General features: G+C 39.4%; 2 protein-coding genes across 2 annotated transcripts in view; one reads left to right on the forward strand and one right to left on the reverse strand.

Annotated features, from left to right (window-relative positions):
• The window catches only part of LOC140927983 (proteasome assembly chaperone 2-like), a 43,801-nt gene extending 39,635 nt beyond the window's left edge, over positions 1 to 4,166 (forward strand). Inside the window, exon 9 of the mRNA XM_073377696.1 lies at positions 3,610 to 4,166. Within this exon, the coding sequence (XP_073233797.1) occupies positions 3,610 to 3,683 (74 nt within the window). The 3' untranslated portion in view covers positions 3,684 to 4,166. The remainder of the gene's footprint in view (positions 1 to 3,609) is intronic.
• Positions 4,167 to 6,323: 2,157 nt separating this feature from the next.
• LOC140927984 (uncharacterized) overlaps positions 6,324 to 19,049 on the reverse strand; it is a 19,710-nt gene continuing 6,984 nt past the window's right edge. The window contains exons 5-12 of the mRNA XM_073377697.1: positions 15,600 to 15,666; positions 15,121 to 15,196; positions 13,651 to 14,003; positions 12,896 to 13,254; positions 10,794 to 10,882; positions 10,130 to 10,376; positions 8,712 to 8,847; positions 6,324 to 8,034 (exon numbers count right to left, since the gene is read on the reverse strand). Coding sequence (XP_073233798.1) covers positions 7,997 to 8,034; positions 8,712 to 8,847; positions 10,130 to 10,376; positions 10,794 to 10,882; positions 12,896 to 13,254; positions 13,651 to 14,003; positions 15,121 to 15,196; positions 15,600 to 15,666 — 1,365 coding nt within the window. The 3' untranslated portion in view covers positions 6,324 to 7,996. The remainder of the gene's footprint in view (positions 8,035 to 8,711; positions 8,848 to 10,129; positions 10,377 to 10,793; positions 10,883 to 12,895; positions 13,255 to 13,650; positions 14,004 to 15,120; positions 15,197 to 15,599; positions 15,667 to 19,049) is intronic.

Here is a 19,049-nt window from a genome sequence, read left to right on the forward strand (position 1 = left end):
GCTCCAGAAGATGGTGTGAACTCTTTTGTCCTGCTTGCAGTCTCTATGGACATCCCCAATCATAGTTCCTCACTGGTTTCTGATACGCTCAACGGCACTTTTGCTTACCTTCGCCGCATCTGTCTTGTAGCTCCTGTCAATGTTGATTCTGCACCTGATCGTGACTCGTCTGTAACAGCTCCAATTGATACCAAATCTGAGGACTATTTACTTGCCTTACCTGGACTTAACCTTCATCTCTCTCAGTTTGCATTGCAACAACAACAGGATTACTGGTGTAAACTTGTGTTCAAAGTTCTTTCTTCCAAAGGTGGGAAAGTAAATTCCCAGGTGTTCCACAGAAACATTTGCAGTGGGCTCGGCATTTCTCCAAACGTGCAGCCATCATTGATGGTGTCCTCATGTACCGTGACGAATTGATGGTCAATCCAAATCATTACCGCTATGTAGTTCCTGATGATATCCAGCTTCGTAGGCATCTGTTAAGAGCCTACCATGACTCTCCTGTTGCAATGCACCGAAGCCGAGAAGCCACATATCAATTTCTGGGAAATGACTTCCACTGGAGGAACATGTCCAATTATGTCAGAAACTGGATTCGCAGATGCCCTGACTTCATCCGTTTCAAAACTGCTGAACAACATCACGGTCCCATGCAAGTTCGTCTTTACGAACATCCATTTCATACATTAGGTATAGACTATGTTGGTGAGCTCCCAGTTTCGCCTAATGGAAACAAGTGGATCTTGACAGCTGTGTGCGCTTACTCAAACTTTCTATGGGCTATAACTATCTCTGACAAACGAGCTACCACCGCAGCACGCGCCCTGTATGATCATGTGTTCCTTGAACATGGCTTTCCGGCAGTACTCCAAAGTGATCAAGGTGGTGAATGGGTCAATTATGTGCTCCAAGAACGCACCAATTTGCTATCTATAGAACATGTGTTCACCACAAGTTATCGCCCTCGCTTTAATGGTTCTACAGAAAGAGTGCACCGCTGGCTTAATTTTGCTTTAGGTATTCACTGTGAGAAAAATCAACAGCTATGGGAGGAATTCTTACAACCTGCCACTTACGCCAACAATACCTCTCCAATTCCTGGAACAGATCAAGTAACTCCGTTCTTCCTGGTGTTTGGCAGACATCCCATTTCTCCAGAGGTACTTACCCTCGAATTGCCTCCCTCACCTCTTCCTCAAGCTTCATATGCTAAAGAACTTATCAAACCTTCCATTGAAGCCCGGAAACAATTTGACAAAATCAAAGCAGGTCATAAAAGAACTCAGCGAGAATACTATAACATGCACTCTAGAGATCTCCATGTGCCTGAAGGAAAGAGAGTTTTTGTACGACTGCTGCCTCCAAGCTCAACTGCAAAAGGGGCAGCAACTCGTTTTCTTAGGAAATATGATAGACCCTATCTTGTCACTGGCCATGTTCACGGTCGTGAAGGTTTGCTACGTTTACGGCACCTTTCAACTGGTAAAGAAATCAGAGCAGTGTACATTGAAAAGATTGTGGTAGTTCCTGATTCTGATCCTCGTGCAGACATCCGTGATGATACTGAGCGAACATAAACAAGCAGAACTGTTGCGTCTTCATTACCAAAAAGCACTGTAGCTTCGCCTGTAAATCGTAGTTCAGATTTAGCAAAGATCGCCTTTGCCTTTGCGAAATATCTCACCCCATTGCCACAAGTCCAGTGTTATGCTTCAGAGGCTTGTAAAGCGGTTTATAATAGCTTACCGGAAGCTAGAGACATTCTTAATCGACATGGCAAACTTAAAGGACTCGTCAGTCAGTGTTCCTACTTATCTTTATAAGGTGGACCACATGGAGGTACCTACCTCCTTGTTTTGAATGTAAAGCAATTCCGTGAACTTAACAGTTAACTCCCCAAGAAGGGTTGGACTCGTGAAGGAACTTTCGTTTTGTTTGTTTGCTACAAGTTTTCAAATTTTTTACCCAAGAAGGGGTGGACTGTAGTGGGACAGGTTATGCTGTCATATATGAGGTAGATAATACTAGAAACCGGTCTGAACCGCTCCGAGGAATAAGACATGGGTAGCTTCTGTACCAGAACAGATTAGTCTGCTCGTAGTGATTAAAGTGTTGTGTTGTCAGTTTTACTCGTATCAAATCCTTCTACAAGCCCGGGGGGGGCTGGGCGCAGGTGGAATTGACTGATACATTTTGTGTGGTTGTGGATAGTCTTATCAGTGCCCCGAAAGTGTGATTGTGTGATTTCCGCATGGTGTTGACAGGTATGTGATCGCGTGGTTGAACTGCGTTTCCGCCAAAATATTCTGTGCCAGCCATAAAAACGTTTCGTCTGTGTTTAACGTTGCTGATTGTACCTTGGAAAGCTAGTCTCGACTAAGGAAAATTGGATCAAGGTCTAGTTTCAGTGGGTTCTAATGGCATTGAACGATAGGCCGGTTTTGTAGATAAGAAGGTGATAATTTGTGTGCTGTTTCATTCAGTTTGTTGTCTATTCCATGCGAAATCCTGTCGTTTATCGGACCGCGAAAGAAGTAGTGTTCTTCTAACTATTGAAGATGTTATGTAAGCCTCAACTAGGCATTCTTTCGCTGCGGTTCACTTAACTTAAAAATTTCTAGACTGAAATGACACCGGTTTGAAACTTCACGAAGTCAGATTACTGAATAAATGTTCTAAAATTTGCGTCATTTTAAATTTGGACTCGTTGGAATGCTTCTAGGCACCATTCACTTACTGCCCGGCGTCAGATAAAGGCTTTTAATCGGCCTTTGAATGAGTTTTGTTGTTTTAAATTGCCAAGTGGTAGAATGAGTTGATATTTTTGCTAACCCGGTTTTCAAACATCCAGGTATATATACAGTATGTTCTATTTGAGTTTGTTACATTAATGGTCGCAGTGGTATTACATTAGTACGTAAGTTTTTTATTACATTAAAGGTTAAAAAATTACTACATTGGTGGTTAACTTTTTGTTACATTAGTGGTTGATATTTATTACATTAATGGTTTGTATTACATTAGTGGTTGATATTTATTACATTAGTAGTTAGTGTTACAGTAGTAGTTGATTATTACATTAGTGGGTGATACAGCTGAAGCTCCAATCATTTGCCTAATTTCAAACCGAGAGGAGCTAGGTTCGAGTCCGTTTATTATGGGATAAACAACACGAGATCCACAAAGCCAGAAAGATCACATTAAGTCTAGAAACATTTTCTAGTTTGGTGTTAATTGGGCCTATATTGAACGAAATACAGCCATTCAAATACTCTAAAATTTACTAAGAAATATATAGACGTCCGGACGGTCTGGCAATCCAAACATCTCTTAATAAATCTTCAAGTTTAATATAGCTGTATCTTGTTTTTTGGTTTGTTTTTGTTCTTTTTTTTAATTTCAGTAACTTATTACACCACACACCAAAAAAGAAAAAGAAAGAAAGAAAGAAAAACAATAGTGCTCAGTCACTGCACAGAATGTTTCTAACCTCAATGTGCTTTTTCTGAGTATGTGGGTCTCTCCTTAATAAACAGACTCGTACCCCAATCAGCCCCTGTCGGTTTGAAATTAGACCATGACCACGTTTGTTCCTGTTGTTTGCAGATAGTTTTATGATTCCTGCGTCCTGGTGCTTGATGTTTGGATCTCCAGTCCATCCACAAGGAAACCTGTTTTAACAAATTAGCACGTCACGATACATCCCATCAAGCGTCTGCCGCTCATTTGAGCTACAGAAACAAGTTGAACTAAACTGGACATTGTTACAGATGATGTATGCAAGGAAAGCCACCTTCTAAATATTTAAGAATTTTGTGGATCCTCTTTCGTTAATGGAGTAGCTCTTGCTTGGATTTGAGCAGTCTCTGATTGAACTGTTTTTCAATAAGGCCAACCCAAGAGGTAAATATGCGACATACCTCGAGTAATTAAGAAAGAACTTTTATGTGCCTGTGAATAAACTTCTTCAGCCTTTTTGTTGGCCCAGAGTAGTTATAAAAACAGCCTTTGGCAAGGATCAAGTATTATTTATTATCTCGTAGTTTTACCCTGATGGCTGTGATGGTTCATCTTTACTTGGCCAAAGATTTCAAGCTAACACTGCAATTTATCCCTGTAATTTTGATTGAAAATATAACGAAGCTCCTCGTCATGCGATAAAATCTGTTTTGCCCGTTTCTGCATTCCGAGAGGATAACATAAACCAAGCCTATTCGCCGTCACTAATAATTCAACAAATACAAAACGTTTGCCAAATTAATGACAGAGAAATCGTTGGAGCAGAAGTCCGTAACTAGAAAGTCATTCTGAATTCAGCGGTAAAATTGACTTGGAATTTCGATAACGAATTGCTGTGCCAAAACCAGCAACCAAAATTAGAATCATTTGGGACAAGCATTTCCATCGCCTGCTTATTCCAAATACCAATCCCATCGACAATCGTGTCATCCCGCTTTAGTTTTGTAAACACTATAAATTCCTCCTTAGCATACTCTGAAGTCGAGTTATATGTGAGGGCCTCCCAGGGGTTTTAGGGAACAAGGGAACATCGCCATTTACTTTTAGGGAACAAGGGATATTTCAAAATGACTTTTAGGGAACAAGGGAACTGTTGACGGATATTCGGGAACAAGGGAACATTGACTTTCGACCATTTTCTAACTTTTGGAGAGATTTCCATTAACTGTTTATGAAGACATTTCCGACGTTTCTGTAATCTCACGCATTTCCGACGACTAAGCCTGGCGACTAATCTTCACAAGTGAACTGGTGACGACTGGGGACGAGTTTAGAACGCGTGGGAACCTTGTGAGAGACTCCGTCGGGTGGACCGCCATTTTTATGGTAATTTTCTCTTTGGTGTTCCATGTCTAGAAACGCTAACCATTTTTTTTTTTCTGAGATGAGAACGGGTGCCAGTGACATGCTGTTGCAGCTTGAATTTGACTACAGGTTCAGTAGAGCGATCAAAGAACGCTTAAAAAGGCAGTGCTCTACACCATATTCATACTTTACTAGCTCTAGTTCATACTACCCACATACCTTCGTATCTGCAAGCTACTCTGACCTTCCGAAATTACGTCCCCCAAAGACAAACAAGCTAACTAGTCAACAAGTTCGCGAGATGAGGAATTGGAGAGCTGTCCACGGTCAGAGTGTTCCCCAAAAAACGGTGCGCAATATGACGACCAAAGACAACTCAGGAACTCTCCCGATTAATCTATATGCGGTGGGCCCACCAGATGTCCAGCCACTTGATTTAACCAAATTAGGAGACCACCATTCAGTGCAACAAATGCCACAGAAAGAAGTGACAGAGTTTCTGTACACGTCTAATCAGATAGTCTGTGTTAAGCATGACAAAGAGTGCCCTGAAAACACCTTGGTTCTCGCCTGCCCTACAGGAGAATGTTAAAGTTGGCATAAAAAAAGTGATGGCCAAAATTTTTGTTCAAGATCCTTTTAACCCAATATGCTTTTCGGAAAATTCAGAGAAATACATTGAAGTAGATAGCATTATTTGTATCTTGACGACCTACAAACATAATCAAGATGTTTTGGAACTTAAGGAGGAAGAGCTGATCCTACTTCAGGATGAAATTCAACAGACAAGTGATGTCCTCACTCTTACAGAGGCGACAGAAATTTCTGCTGATGAACCAGAGGTGATGGGGCATTCATCAAGGAGACGAAAGAGGCGTTTTGCTGAGGATTATCTCTACTATGACTAACGAGGTAAAACTTACGAAAATACTGACCATCGAGAACTGAAATATGATTGAAATTCTGGGGAACATTAATTAATATTTCTGGGGATCAAGGGAACATGCAACAGAATTTCTGGGAACAGGGGAACTTGATGAAAGTGAATTTCAGGGAACATCTTAATTTATTTTTGGGGAACAAGGGAAAAACTCCAATTTTTTCTAGGGAACAAGGGAACATGTACCCCCCCCCCCCCCCCCCCCGGGAGGCCCTCATATGTTTCAATAATTTTTTTTAGCAGTTTTGGCTCAAACTTCTGTTACATGTATTTCAATGTGCAATATATCAGCGTCTTCTTTTACTGCTGTACGTTGCTTCCAACTTAAGAAAAGGGGTAATTGGGATTTTCAGCCACTTTGTACCAGAGCTCAGATAGACAATAGATGATTACCTTTGTTATTGACTAACGTGCTGTGTTTAAAAATTTCCACCGAGTCTGGGTGTGTACTACTCACAAACAGAAAACGGATCACAACACGGCTTTATTTTGGAAGGGGGGGGAAGGAGGCGGCAAGCGACAACCCTATTCAAAAGCGTATGACAACGACAAACAGTCAACTGAAAAATATGTTTTGTTTTATTCCATAATACCAATAACTAAAGCTATCTTCCACCAAGTCAGTGGGGATACAATATATTAAAGAATTCATTTTGAGTTTTTTAAACAATTTCTTAAATTTAGGCATAGATTGTATAGTTATATCCAATAATGTCTGATAATTTCATTTTAATTAATTACATTAGTATATTATTTACATAAATATAATTCTAAATACTGTAGCTAAGCATGATTAAACCAATAAGGATAACTATGAACGAACTGAAACCTAATTTCTAGCAATATTTCCAAGCATGCGTGCAATGATTTGACAGAACACACTTAATTCCAAAATGGCGACCATGTTGCCTTACTTTTATATTTCTGTTAATTAGCCGTTTTTGCCTCGTGATTGCACCTGCAGATTTCAAAAGAAGTTTTAACTTGAAATTAGGCATTCACATGACGTCACGACACCTATATTGATGTCATAAACGGCGGTCATGTTGAGTTGAACTCTATTCTTCTGTAAACGCGTTTTTGTTCCAATTAATTTGCACAGATGCTGCCCACGTGAGTGAAAACGCTCTATTATCGTTGAGATGCATTAATTTGCCGCCATTTTGGAACAAGGCATCATGGCTGGCCAGGTCCCATATAAACAAATTCACGATAGTTCGCCATCGTAATCGCTATTCGTCACCGCTATCTTGATGTTAGCAAGCCGTGCACATAATGTAATAAATGAAATGGTCACATCAGATAGCTCAGCTGTGAGATATAGTGTATAAATTTGTGGCTATCTCACAAAAGTACTGAGAGTGGCCTAGTCTTGCTTACCATAATAGAATAAAAAAAAGGTAAGAAGTAAGTGGACTGGAAGCCAAGAAGCTGGTCAAGATGGGACGGCTTCTTTTAGACTGTGTGATGAAAAACGCTTCACTTTAATGTACTGCCACCTTTACAAATTTATTAATGTCTCTCTCCCGTGGTGAAAGACCTCCAAAACTTTTACGTGTGGCTTACACAAAAACGTGGGGGTATTTCCATACCACACCCTTAACCCTTTAAAATCTCAACACCACCTTTCTCCCAACAACATCAATAAAGAATGAAGAGAAGAGGTTATGAGGATTGATAAACAGATCACCACAGGGGAAATGTTTCGATCTCATCAAATTCTCTCAACTGATTCTTTAAGGAAATGTATGGAGACCAGTCTGGAGAATTTGCTCGTGGAAATTTGGGGCTTGAAAGGGTGAAGGCAATTAACTTTTAATTGAATTGAACGTTCTAATTGAATTCATTTTCACTGCATACATTATAAGCACACGAGAAGTGAGTAGTGGGGATATAAGAACCACAGCAGCTTTTCCACCCAAATTAAAAATAACTTACAATGTACGAAATAGTACGAGAAGAAAAAGAGAAATTGTTAGAGAAAGTAACACACTTATACTGTTAATAATGATCAAAAAAGCACCGTGATGCTAGACCCAAACTGACTAAATTTCACTTCAGTTATAAAGAGAGTGTAAATGAACTATTTTTATGGCACTGTTCTCCACTAAATGTACTGTAGACCACGAGAATACAAGCTATACATTCCAAAACGAAGAAAAAAAAACAAGTCGCCTTTTTGAGAATTATTCAATTCAATACTACTTCGTAGACGTTGTTCCTGTGTGATTAACATTCAAGCTGTTTGTCACATTTGAAGTGGTAACCTGTGCCAGAGAATAAACAAAAGCAACTGTTAAAGATTTGCAAACTATTAAGAGGAGCACTTGTGCACACACCATTGCAAAGCAGTAAAAACAATTAAAGGAAAACTTAACTGCCAGATTCTAATTTTTAAACATTTTAAATACCCTTGTTTACATTTTCCCTTTGTATGTCACGAGTGTAAAAATTTCCGACACATCATAGGCGGCCAAACGGTCATCGTGACGTCTTTTCTGTGTCCTTTACCATCCTCTTTACTTTTGAATGTTTGTAGTTCGTTCAGTTCCGGAGCACTCTGTGTCATATTCTAGCTAAAAATGACTGCGCCGCCCACGAAGCGACGCTTAAGCTCAGCTCTGGTACCAAGCACACAAAAGGCTATTTCCGTGTTTCTAAAACTTTCTCTTTCAAAACGAGGCTGAGTGCAAAACTTTTCTTGTGCAAATGAGTTTTATTTGCATGAGAAAAAAACCATTTTCACATTAACGGCTTCGCACTTAGCCTCGCTTTGAAACAGAGGCTTGGGGCAACTCGGAAATGAGATAATGAGGTGTGAGTGACGTCAGGATTAGTTCTCATTTCCCAGCCTCGTGCTGCTAATTAACTGTTGGAACAACTCTTTGAAAATGACACGAAAGTACACAAACTACACCTATACTTAAAGGAATTAACAACATACCATAACTAGCAATTTTATCCAGATTAGGAGCCATACACTGTCCTCCAACATGCCCAAGACTGCCACAGTTGTAACAAGACACTCTACAACTGTTTAGCACAGGAAACGTCTTTTTATACATTCTAGAAAACCCTGTCTAAAGAGGAAATGAAATGTTCCCTAAATCAGCTTAAGCACATCACTTAACACCGTTAATCTTTAAAGAAAACTCTCCTTAATATCCTGCAGCGCAGAGTGTGTACGTTCAATCAGATTTCCTGTGTGGTGTTACCGCCTTCTTTGATTTTAACAGCAGAGAAGGAGATAAACTAACTTCCGAACTATGCTTTAGAGTTAGATTTCGATTTCAGAGGTCAAGTACTGTCGGAACAAAACACCAAAGAAAACAGACCCGCTTCAAATATAAGACAAGCAGTAAAAATAATAATTGCTCAACCAATAGTGAGAATAAGTCATGTCAGTACCGGCTACAAAGAAATGCATCTTAACATGAACTGCATCTTCTAAACCTTCTGACAGCCCAAAAAAGACCATGTTTGAAACCGCTGACTATTTACTGGAACTCCAAGCCCAAAATCAACTCAGAATCGTAGTTAACTACTTGAAAAAAACAGGCCAGTCAGTGTCTTGCGAGGTTGACCAAGCACGCTTACCATAATGATTTCGACGGGAATTTTGGTGAAAATTTTCCAACAAATGGTAATGGTATTTTTTTGCACCAAAAACAGGAATGGGATTGACTTTTACCATTTACAAAATACCATTACATGTAAATTTACGAGCCCTTTCCTTTCAACCACAACTTTCGAAAATTTGGAAACGGCGGCAAATGGTACAGAAATCTCCCGAAATGTGAACCATTCAAATTCAAGATTTTCAGGCAGCAAAGTTGAAATTACGGAAAGAAAACTTCCGGGAATAAATTTTCGAAAAATTAGGTATACCTTGCGAGGTTGCCCTGTTTTGGGAAATTTTGCTCCTTTATTCGCTCCTGGAAGTTGCCGAAAATTCAAACCGAACGTTTTGGTTGAATGGAAAGCGCTCTATGCTTCCTCTCAAAACGGTGCCTGGCACTGAAAATCCACACAAATGTTGCAGAAAATTTCGGTCGTTTCGGTCAAAGCGGGAAAAAGGTAATACCCCGGAAGGTTTTAAGTTTTTTTTTCCGAAAAGTTCCCACCGGAATGAACCATTCCATAAATTCCCACTAATATTATCGATCGGGTTTTCAACACAAATGGCAGCGCTCCTAAATCCAATCCGTTTCAATCTTCTTACGTTATACCAATATGTTCTTCGCAATAGCGTTTCCGAATCTCTCTCATGTTCTATAGTTCGAAGCAATTAATTTGATTGATATTTCATTCAATTCTGTGATCGTTTCTCAGTGCTGAAATTGCTTACGATAGTGTACACACCTGAATTCTTGGTTCAGACAACAAATCACTGCCACAGTCACTAGCGCTATCACTTTCGCTATACAGAAATTCACCGCATGAGTCTGCTGCAGAACTGTAGCAAACAGGTGAATGTCCATGATTTTCAGAAATCAAAATGCCTTTAGAATGAGCAGAGCACAGACTTTTTAAAGGAGTTGGGTCTGTTGACGGAGATGGAATGATGTCGAATAATATCAATCCACTTGAAGTAAAGCAGCCACTGGTCCTAAACAGAAAGACGACGCAACAAAAATGATATCAGATCAACAATCACTTGTAAAACTGAGCTCACTACAAGCGGTGGTGATTTAAGAGTTGGGGGCAGTAGTTTGAAATATTAACGGAAAAGTCCTCAGAGGTTAAAGTTCCTTTAAATAGATATGTACTCTAATATGACATTGTTTATAGTAAACACCTCGATAGAGTTTTCACCTGAGTATCTTGTATTTCAGTATAGTCACAACTTTCAGTTACAGCAGATTTTGGAATCGTTTCGTTAACTCTGACTACCGGCAGCCACATTTCCTTCCTCTCTCACGACAATTTTCCCAGTGCCGGTGGCTAGAGACGTTTATTCTTGATTTTATCGGTGGTCTACTTAAAAACTAAAATTAAAACTCGCGTTTGAATGCATGATACTTACCTAAGAACCTCAAGATTAACCCTCAGTTTTCTTCTAGCACCTGCAGTTAAACCAAGTCTTCCAAAGTCTTCATCTGTAAGCTTTAACATCTAAAAAGAAAATGAATTGTGAAGTTACTTTAAACTCTTTTAACTCTCTACGCTGATCATTGTCGCATAAACTGAAAAGCACATTATACACACTGTCTGTCTTCTTATTGGCTAAGAGCCTACACTAACAGTTAATTTTGCAGCGTGCAAAGAAAGTAGTGTCCGATAGCCCGGGGCTAGTGGATTTTCCTATCGGGCTAGTGTATTCTGTTTATAACTTGCCCGACGGGCAAGTGATGTTTTTTGAGGAATTTGAATAACAGAAGAACCATGAAATCAATTCTGAAAGTCAAAAAGTTTTTTGGGCTAGTTGAAATGACATCTGGGCTAGTAAATGCTACAATTGTAGCTTCAGCTTGCCCGAATGGCAAGCTGTAAAAATGATTTTCTTTGCACCCTGATTTTGGGTATCAGAGCAACCTACAGATTAGTTGGTTTTGAGTCGGTTATCGGCTGGCAGATAGCCACAGTAACTATGAGATAACTGACTAATGTGAAGGGTGTGTGTACAATGCATGATTTCCAAGAGCAATCTCAAACTGTGTTCCGTGCGATGGCGTGGTTGTCGTTATTTTCCTGAAAACAATGTATAATAGACAATTATTATATCTGGTAGATTTCCGCTCCACTAAGCTGTGCAACATGAATCGAAAACCGTTAGGTCTATTTTGGCTGTTTCAGCTGAGCACCGCAGATATAACAATACGTAAAATAACAACTTCTATTACATTCAAACATGTGGCAAATAAACTAGAACAGAACTGAGCGACAGTTTACAAAGAATACCGTCAGAACGGAGGCCAGAAAAAAACCTGCCGAAAAAAAACCCACTAGGGAAAAAAACTCGGCAGGAAAACTAGGTAACTGGGTAGCTCATGCTCTGAAAAGCCAATCCTACGAAGACTACACGGTTCGAAGGTCTCTGCCCACATTTACTTAGCATGTCATTCCAACAAAGCACGGTATATTTGTAATAATCATTCGAAAACAAAGGAAAATAACGAAAACAAGCCAAATCCCGTCGCGAAACTCGATCTGTCACTTAATAAATCAATTATATAAAAAATATATAAATAAAAAAATAACGTGGACTAAACGAGGTCAAGTAATCGGCTCCTGTGTCAGCCTAGAATGCTTTCCCACGAGATAAGCGTCTCTCCATTCTACCCATACTGCACTTCAACTGTGACCGCCCCAGTCCCCACTACTCCTGTGCCGCAGAAATATTTCATTTCCGGCTAATCCGTATCCACTCAAACACCGGAAATTCCAACATAGGAATACTTTTCAGTTTGTAAGAAGGTAAGAAGGTGGTTATTTTTTTACCAAGAAACGGAGCGATTTCTTCCGATAATTGGAGGTAAATGTGGCAAAAGTGATTGGAATTGACGGGTTTAGCTCCACACGAGAATTTGATTGAGCAATTTTGCCCGCTCTTGCTTAGATGTTGAAAGCTAAAGCAGATGTCAGCACTTAACAAGTACTTTTTGGGGTAAGGGTACGCTTGGAATTGACTGAGCCATTATGATAACGATGCAGCCATCTCTCACAACAATAGAAACCGTAAAACCAGCTAGCTGGGATATCGCGAGAAGTCACGCGAAAGGAGACGCGGAGTAAGGCGCGGGGAAAAAGTGATAACTGTTCGTTTTCTCCGCCCCTCACGGCTTGGCCGCTCACTTTCGCGTTCCTTGCCACTCGAACTGGAGAGGTTGCTACCAGTCTATAACATTTCCTAGTAGTCGTGCGCATTCGCTATTCCGTGAGCCAGTTTAAGCAAGGAATTCCGGGGAAACCTTCGAGGTATTTACATACCAAGCAACGTCCACTATGGCTCAATGTCTCTTTTTTCACCCATTTCAGCCAACCCTTAACAATCAGTAACATTGTGGCACTCACACGTGATACAACGACGTGATACAACTACAATAAGAGTCAGTGAATAATGTACCCTGCAAAGAATTATTCCACCTAAATAATGAACTTAGTGACTCATACAAACAGTAATCGTACCTCATCAAACGTCTTTCCTCGAAACACATCGGAATATTTATGCAATCGTAACCTTCGGAGCCATTCAGAAACAGTTAATGCTCGACCATGAGGTCTAAATGCCCAGTTGATATGTTCAGCACAAGATTGACGAGGAAATGATGGTGTGACTGTGGGGGATGTCACAGGAGAACCACTTGGAGATACAGAGGGTGATGGATATGAAGTGACGGGTGCAGTCGAAGGCAGGGCCACATGAAGTGATACCAGAGATTTTTCTACAGATGAATGCAGGCTGTTAGTGCTTAACTTAGGAGTTGTGTTGTTTACTACTGAGGCACTGCTGGAAAGGACAGCTTCAACTGATGGTAACATGGCATCTAAAACAGAAAATAGAGAAAGGAAAATTAAGAACATTGTGTATTACAAGGGGAATATAAAATTATAAAAGAAAATTGTGGTACAGCTTAGGTTGCCTGTCTATTACTCGTAATTTCAACAATATGATGTTGATATAACTCTTTCATAACCTAATTAAAGAGGGTATCATTTAAAAATCTGAAATCTTCACTTTTTGCAAGACCTAAACAGCTGTTAACAACTGAATTAACATGGAAAGGAAGTAATATTACTATCCCAGTGAAGGCTTAAGATTAAACTTCACAATTTTCTAGTTCACGGTCATATGAACACTACTGACAAAGTATTCCATGTGTGTGTACATTCACGCTTGGTTCCCTAAAAGCCAACACTGCACTGACTGTTAATTATCTTACCAGATGCCGTTACTTTCAATTCATTCCCATTTTCATCCACTTGAATTACTGCTGGTGATCCTTCATCTGCCTGTATTTGATCTCTATTTTGAGACTGATTTGTAGCATCAGTTTTATTTTCTGATTTTTTGCCATCTCTCTCACTTTCACCAAGTGACTGTTCACGCACTACTTCTGCTATCCTGTGAGGAGTGTCAAACTCTTTTTGCTTCATTTTGTCTAACACTTGCTCCTTTTTTGAAGAATGTTTTGCCTTCTTGCTTTCCAACCTTTTCCGTTTTCCTTTTTCACACTGGAAAAACTTCACTACATGATCACAGCCTCGAACAAACTTAGGAAGACTGCTAAACAACCTAAAGAGTGAAAAAACAAAAAACAAACACGAAGTGATAATCATTCACATAATGAAAACTTTATGGATCAATCAGGTCCCATCAAGATTCCAATTTGTAAGATAATTCACATGCATTAGAGGCAGTGGAGATTTGTGTGATTATCACATTCACGACATGAATATGAGGCCAGTAGCTTGCAGGAAAACAAGGTATTTAAATTTGAGGAAAAGTAAACCCATAACAAAATAAACAAGTGGTCCATCAACTATAACAACACGCATGCAGTACTATACACTTTTTCAATATATCGATTTAGCCAGGGCTAAAAGCAAAGCTCTCGTTAATATACTTATAATTCACTAAAACAAAAAATAAAATCAAGCAATGCTAAATGGCGACGGCAACAAGAACTGCAAAAAAATAATAGTCTAATTAGCAACCAAAAAAAACTTTGCACGTGCAGCACACGTTTTGGCACATTTCTTTGATGTTGTTTTGCACTACCACAAAGTGAAACTTTCTAGTTACACATTTTATGGAAATAAATGTTTTATATGCTCACCAAAGATTTTGTTGCTTGTTTTAATCCTGCTCGCTTTTTTTATTGCCGCTTATTTTTACCTTGCTGGGCTCTACCTTGCTGACCCCTAGCATTTCTCACTTTCTCACCGCCGAAATTAAATTTTTGTGTTTTTTCCCCACGAAATTCATGATTCTGCTATGAAAATAGTGTTAACAGTGGTGCATTGTCCAGTTACTGTATCATGAATAGGACACATGACCATCGCACTTGGGTTGCTGGTAATTGTTCAAAGTGTATGCAACACTTGTTTATTGTGCTTACCAGATGCAAGTTATTAAGCGTGTTGTGTTGATCAATATTTATCAGTCTACTTACAATAATATTATGCTCCGCACCATATGGCAGCTCACCATGGCCATATAGTTCAGTGATTAGAGTGTACAACCCGCAACTAGAAGATCATGAGTTTGTTCCTGCTAGGGAGCTTGAATTTTTTCCGAGCATTTCTTCATGTATTCAATTACCTATATCACTGTCATCAGTTTTCTAAAGCAAACAACAAATATGTACACTTGCAATGCATTTATATTTTACTTAACTGGGACAACATACCGGATGTAGTCTGTTATATCAGGGATGGGCGTTTTCTCTCCTTTCTGCTCAGGTTTATTAAAAATTCTGATCCTCCCTACAAAAAAACCACAGCAATAAGCAACTTAAGCTAGTAAATCTCATGTCACCTTCTCCATTTAACTTTACATTACTTGTAAAATTTTCTTTGTTTGAAAATATTCAGTTATTTTTTTTCCAGTTACTGAAGTAGATTTAAGGAGGTAAGGACTTCAACTAACCTACCTATCCTGCATATTTGTGGCTGGGGTTAGTTTGTGCAAGTCACTGTTCCACTACATGTACATGTATATAGACACATGCAGTTTCTCAGAGTAGAGGAATTCCAGGTTACAAATCTGAAGCTTCATGAGGGGTGGGTAGAAAAGAAGTGCTGACAGTAAAAAACTATAATTATAAATGTAGGCAATGGTAATGTAAATATACAGATAAAGATAACTCAGTCATCAGGAATGCCCTACCTGGTAAGAAAGGTAGTTTCCATGGATTGCCATTTGCGTCCACTTTGTTTGGGTACATTTTCCGTAACTTAAAATAAAAGATATTCGGTGAAAATGTTTGCAGTGGGTACGGAAACAACCATAACAAACATAAGAGGGGGTCTGATCAGGTGTCTTGAAAACAAAGACCCCTACGATCCCCACCTGAATGACTCTGAGCTTTATTGATGTAGGGTTAGGAAACTGAGTTAATCAGGTTCCATTTAAGTTATTATACTGGACAAACTGACCTTTAACTCAGTCTCCTGACCCTAATCAGTAAAGTTGAGAGTCATTCCGTGGGGGGTCTTGGGGGGTCTTAGGGGTCTTTTTTTTTCAAGACACCCGGTCTGATCTGTTGTACAACTGTTGTATAGCTGAACGTTGTATAACTATGTGCTGTTGTAAAGGGTAAGGTTTTCAAGTAGTTTGGTCTGTTCCCCGGTATAAAAATCAGATCACTTTAGCCTACAATAGAATAGGATACTGGGCTGTTCCTAAGGACCAGGTACCAGGGAAAACCCCGACCCCAGTCACCCGACACCATCAGCATGACACTGACTGCACGCTCCCTAACTGTTCAATTCTCTGTCAGCAACTTGCAAGCAAAATATTCAGGACAACCCTAGGAACTTTTTCATGATAATGGAACCAACATATTTTGCAGCACTTATTTCAAATTTTGCGATTCAGCCAATTAAATACATAATTTACAAGAAACTATAATTGCCAGATAGAAATAGCTGATGAAGAGAGTTCACACACTGAAATGAAAATAGGGAACATGGAGATAAAAATATCGTGAAATGACCCTGATGTTGACAGCAGGGTATTAATTAAGTTTGCTTGATTAATTTTCATGACAGCTAATTTTGTGGGTCTCAAATTTTGAGATTTTCACAGTCATGAAAATAACATGCTGTAACAGTATGGTATCATTAATTTATAGGAATTTCATTTTCGGCATGAAAAAAAATATTAAAGTTTGGTACTGATAGTGTGGATGGATAAAAGAATGACTTAATAGGGTTACAATGAAGATGGTCTAGTAGAGGCTTAAGGCTGGTTTTCACTAGCAATGGAGTCAGAGTTGGAGTCGTAATCAGAAGTGTAGAACTTATGATCTAGAGAAAAGAGTCTTCCAATTCTGCTTATGATTCCATCTCTCACGTTCCACTTATGATCTAGTGAAAACCAGATTGTCGGAGTCGGAAGCAGAAGCAGAAGAACCAAACCAATCACAAAGCGTAGGAACATGCATTGTGATTGGTTTATCCTTTCACTTCTGCTTCCGACTCTTACAATCTGGTTTTCACTAGATCATAAGCAGAACATAAGCGACAGAGACGTATGCCAGCATGCAAAGAAAGTCGTGTCAGATAGCCTGGGGCTAGTGGATTTTACTGTCGGGCTAGTGAATTCTGCTCTTAAGGGAATTCCCTTGTTTTGCACTGTGCACCCTCTACTGTGCATGACATTGCGACATCCAAGATGGCGGCGGTTCTTCCCACTAGTGCGAAAAGAACAAGCAAGGGCCGCTTTTGTAGAGCTTCAGCTTTTATTTGCAATAAAATGCCGCAGATTGGCTGACAGCTTCCTGGTTTGCTATCGAAAAACAAGAAAATGAAAGAAATGTGCGTGATCCCGAAGTCTGCAGTGGTTTTTCACTGCGCGGCCGTCAAGATGTGGAATTATTAATCTGTCTTGGCTGAGGCTTTGGATTATGGGGGCTGTGAAGCCTGTGGGACAGCTCTACGGCTCTCCAACTGTATTATCTGGCCTGGGATCGCTACTATACATATGTTGTTCAAACTCCGAGAGGGGAGAGACGAATATTTCTGGAACAAATAAGACCCACTGTAGCACCAGAACCATACGAGGGAGACCTCGAGATGTAAACACGAAGTTTGCTGCTGAATTCACATTTTACTGCGTATAGATCCCAAACAAGCGAACATATGGAGAATAGGAATCAAAAGCTTTTTCTTCAAGTTTCTTTGTCAAGCATTATTGTGCAAAAGCAAAAACATCGAACCCTAGCTCACCAGAATTAAACAGAACGCTGGCACTACAAAGTAGTTCAAAATAGAGATTCATAACTCCAAAATCTCATCAAATCTTGACTCACCTCACTTCTTGGTACTCTTTTCAATTTTGAACTTCTGTGTTGGCGATATCCATAGGCGTACGGGCCGGGGGGGTGAGAGGGCCTGCAGCCCCCCCCCAAAGTTTGGGCAACTCAGAGTTTTTGGGCAGCATTGGGCAGCACGAGAAAATTTGGGTAAAGTCAGTTTTTAAAGACGTCTCAATGTTTTTATTATTATTTTGAAGAGACGTGTAATAAAGTGGCTAAAGATAAATTATTATTATTATTATTATTATTATTATTTTTATTATTTTGAAGAGACGTGTAATAAAGTGGCTAAAGATAAATTATTGAAGAGATAAATATTTTCTATTTTAACCTGAAGTCGGCATAATAATCCAGTTACATTGACACGAGACAGTGTCTGCCTAGCACGTGACGAGTTTCTGGTTGTAAAGGAAAGGTATCATACTGCAATGGGCTATTTCCACTCGTGAATTTATTAGAATAAACTTCCGCCTAACTTTCTAGAATCATCTCCGCTCGAAGAACAGTGTATGGCAGATATCATCAGCAATGGGTCTTAAAGTGAAGAAGTGGCTGACTAATTCTCAGTTTGAATTGCGAGAAGAATCTTGATTTTTTTAAAAAGTCTATCAAGCGGTTTAAAAATTATTCAATAATTTGTTAAAGTACATTGAAATGTTTACAAAACCGCTAACAAGAGCGCCATGATACAAACTAATCATAGACAAATCCTTCTTCGTAGCAATTGGCCGGAGCTATCTCCATGATCTATTACCCACGTTTTTGAAAAGATTGAAATTATTAGGAGGTGAAATTGCATGTCAAAAGTGCATCGTTTTCTACAGATAACGGCCAAACATCAAGATTTTCCTTTTTTTACTGTATTTCCAATGATAAAAACTTTATCCCAAAATATCTCGATTAAGATCTCACAGATTCCGTTTTAACGTCACGAACATCGAGGCGACTATTGGAGGAAAAAGCTCCTGTGATCCACTTTCGAAGAACAGTTCCCAGAGAGAAATATTGCTGCAAGTATAATAGGTAATGGCTTCATTTCATTGCTATAACAACTCCGATGTCATTGCAACCCTGATCACAACCAATTTTTATCTTTATCTAATACACCTGTGGTGGCAACTTTTCCAAATGTTTGTTTATGGCGACGTAGTTTATGCTCAAACTTGGCAGGTATTGACCCTGAAAAACTGTATGGAGCCATTTTCATATGCCATATGCCATCGGCCCTCGTTTCTGTTCGACTGTTTTGAAAAGATTTGGGCAACTTGCAAAAATTTTTTGGGCAAATGGTTTACCAC

This window comes from Porites lutea, chromosome 2 (assembly GCF_958299795.1).
Source record: "Porites lutea chromosome 2, jaPorLute2.1, whole genome shotgun sequence".
Lineage (NCBI taxonomy): Eukaryota > Metazoa > Cnidaria > Anthozoa > Scleractinia > Poritidae > Porites > Porites lutea.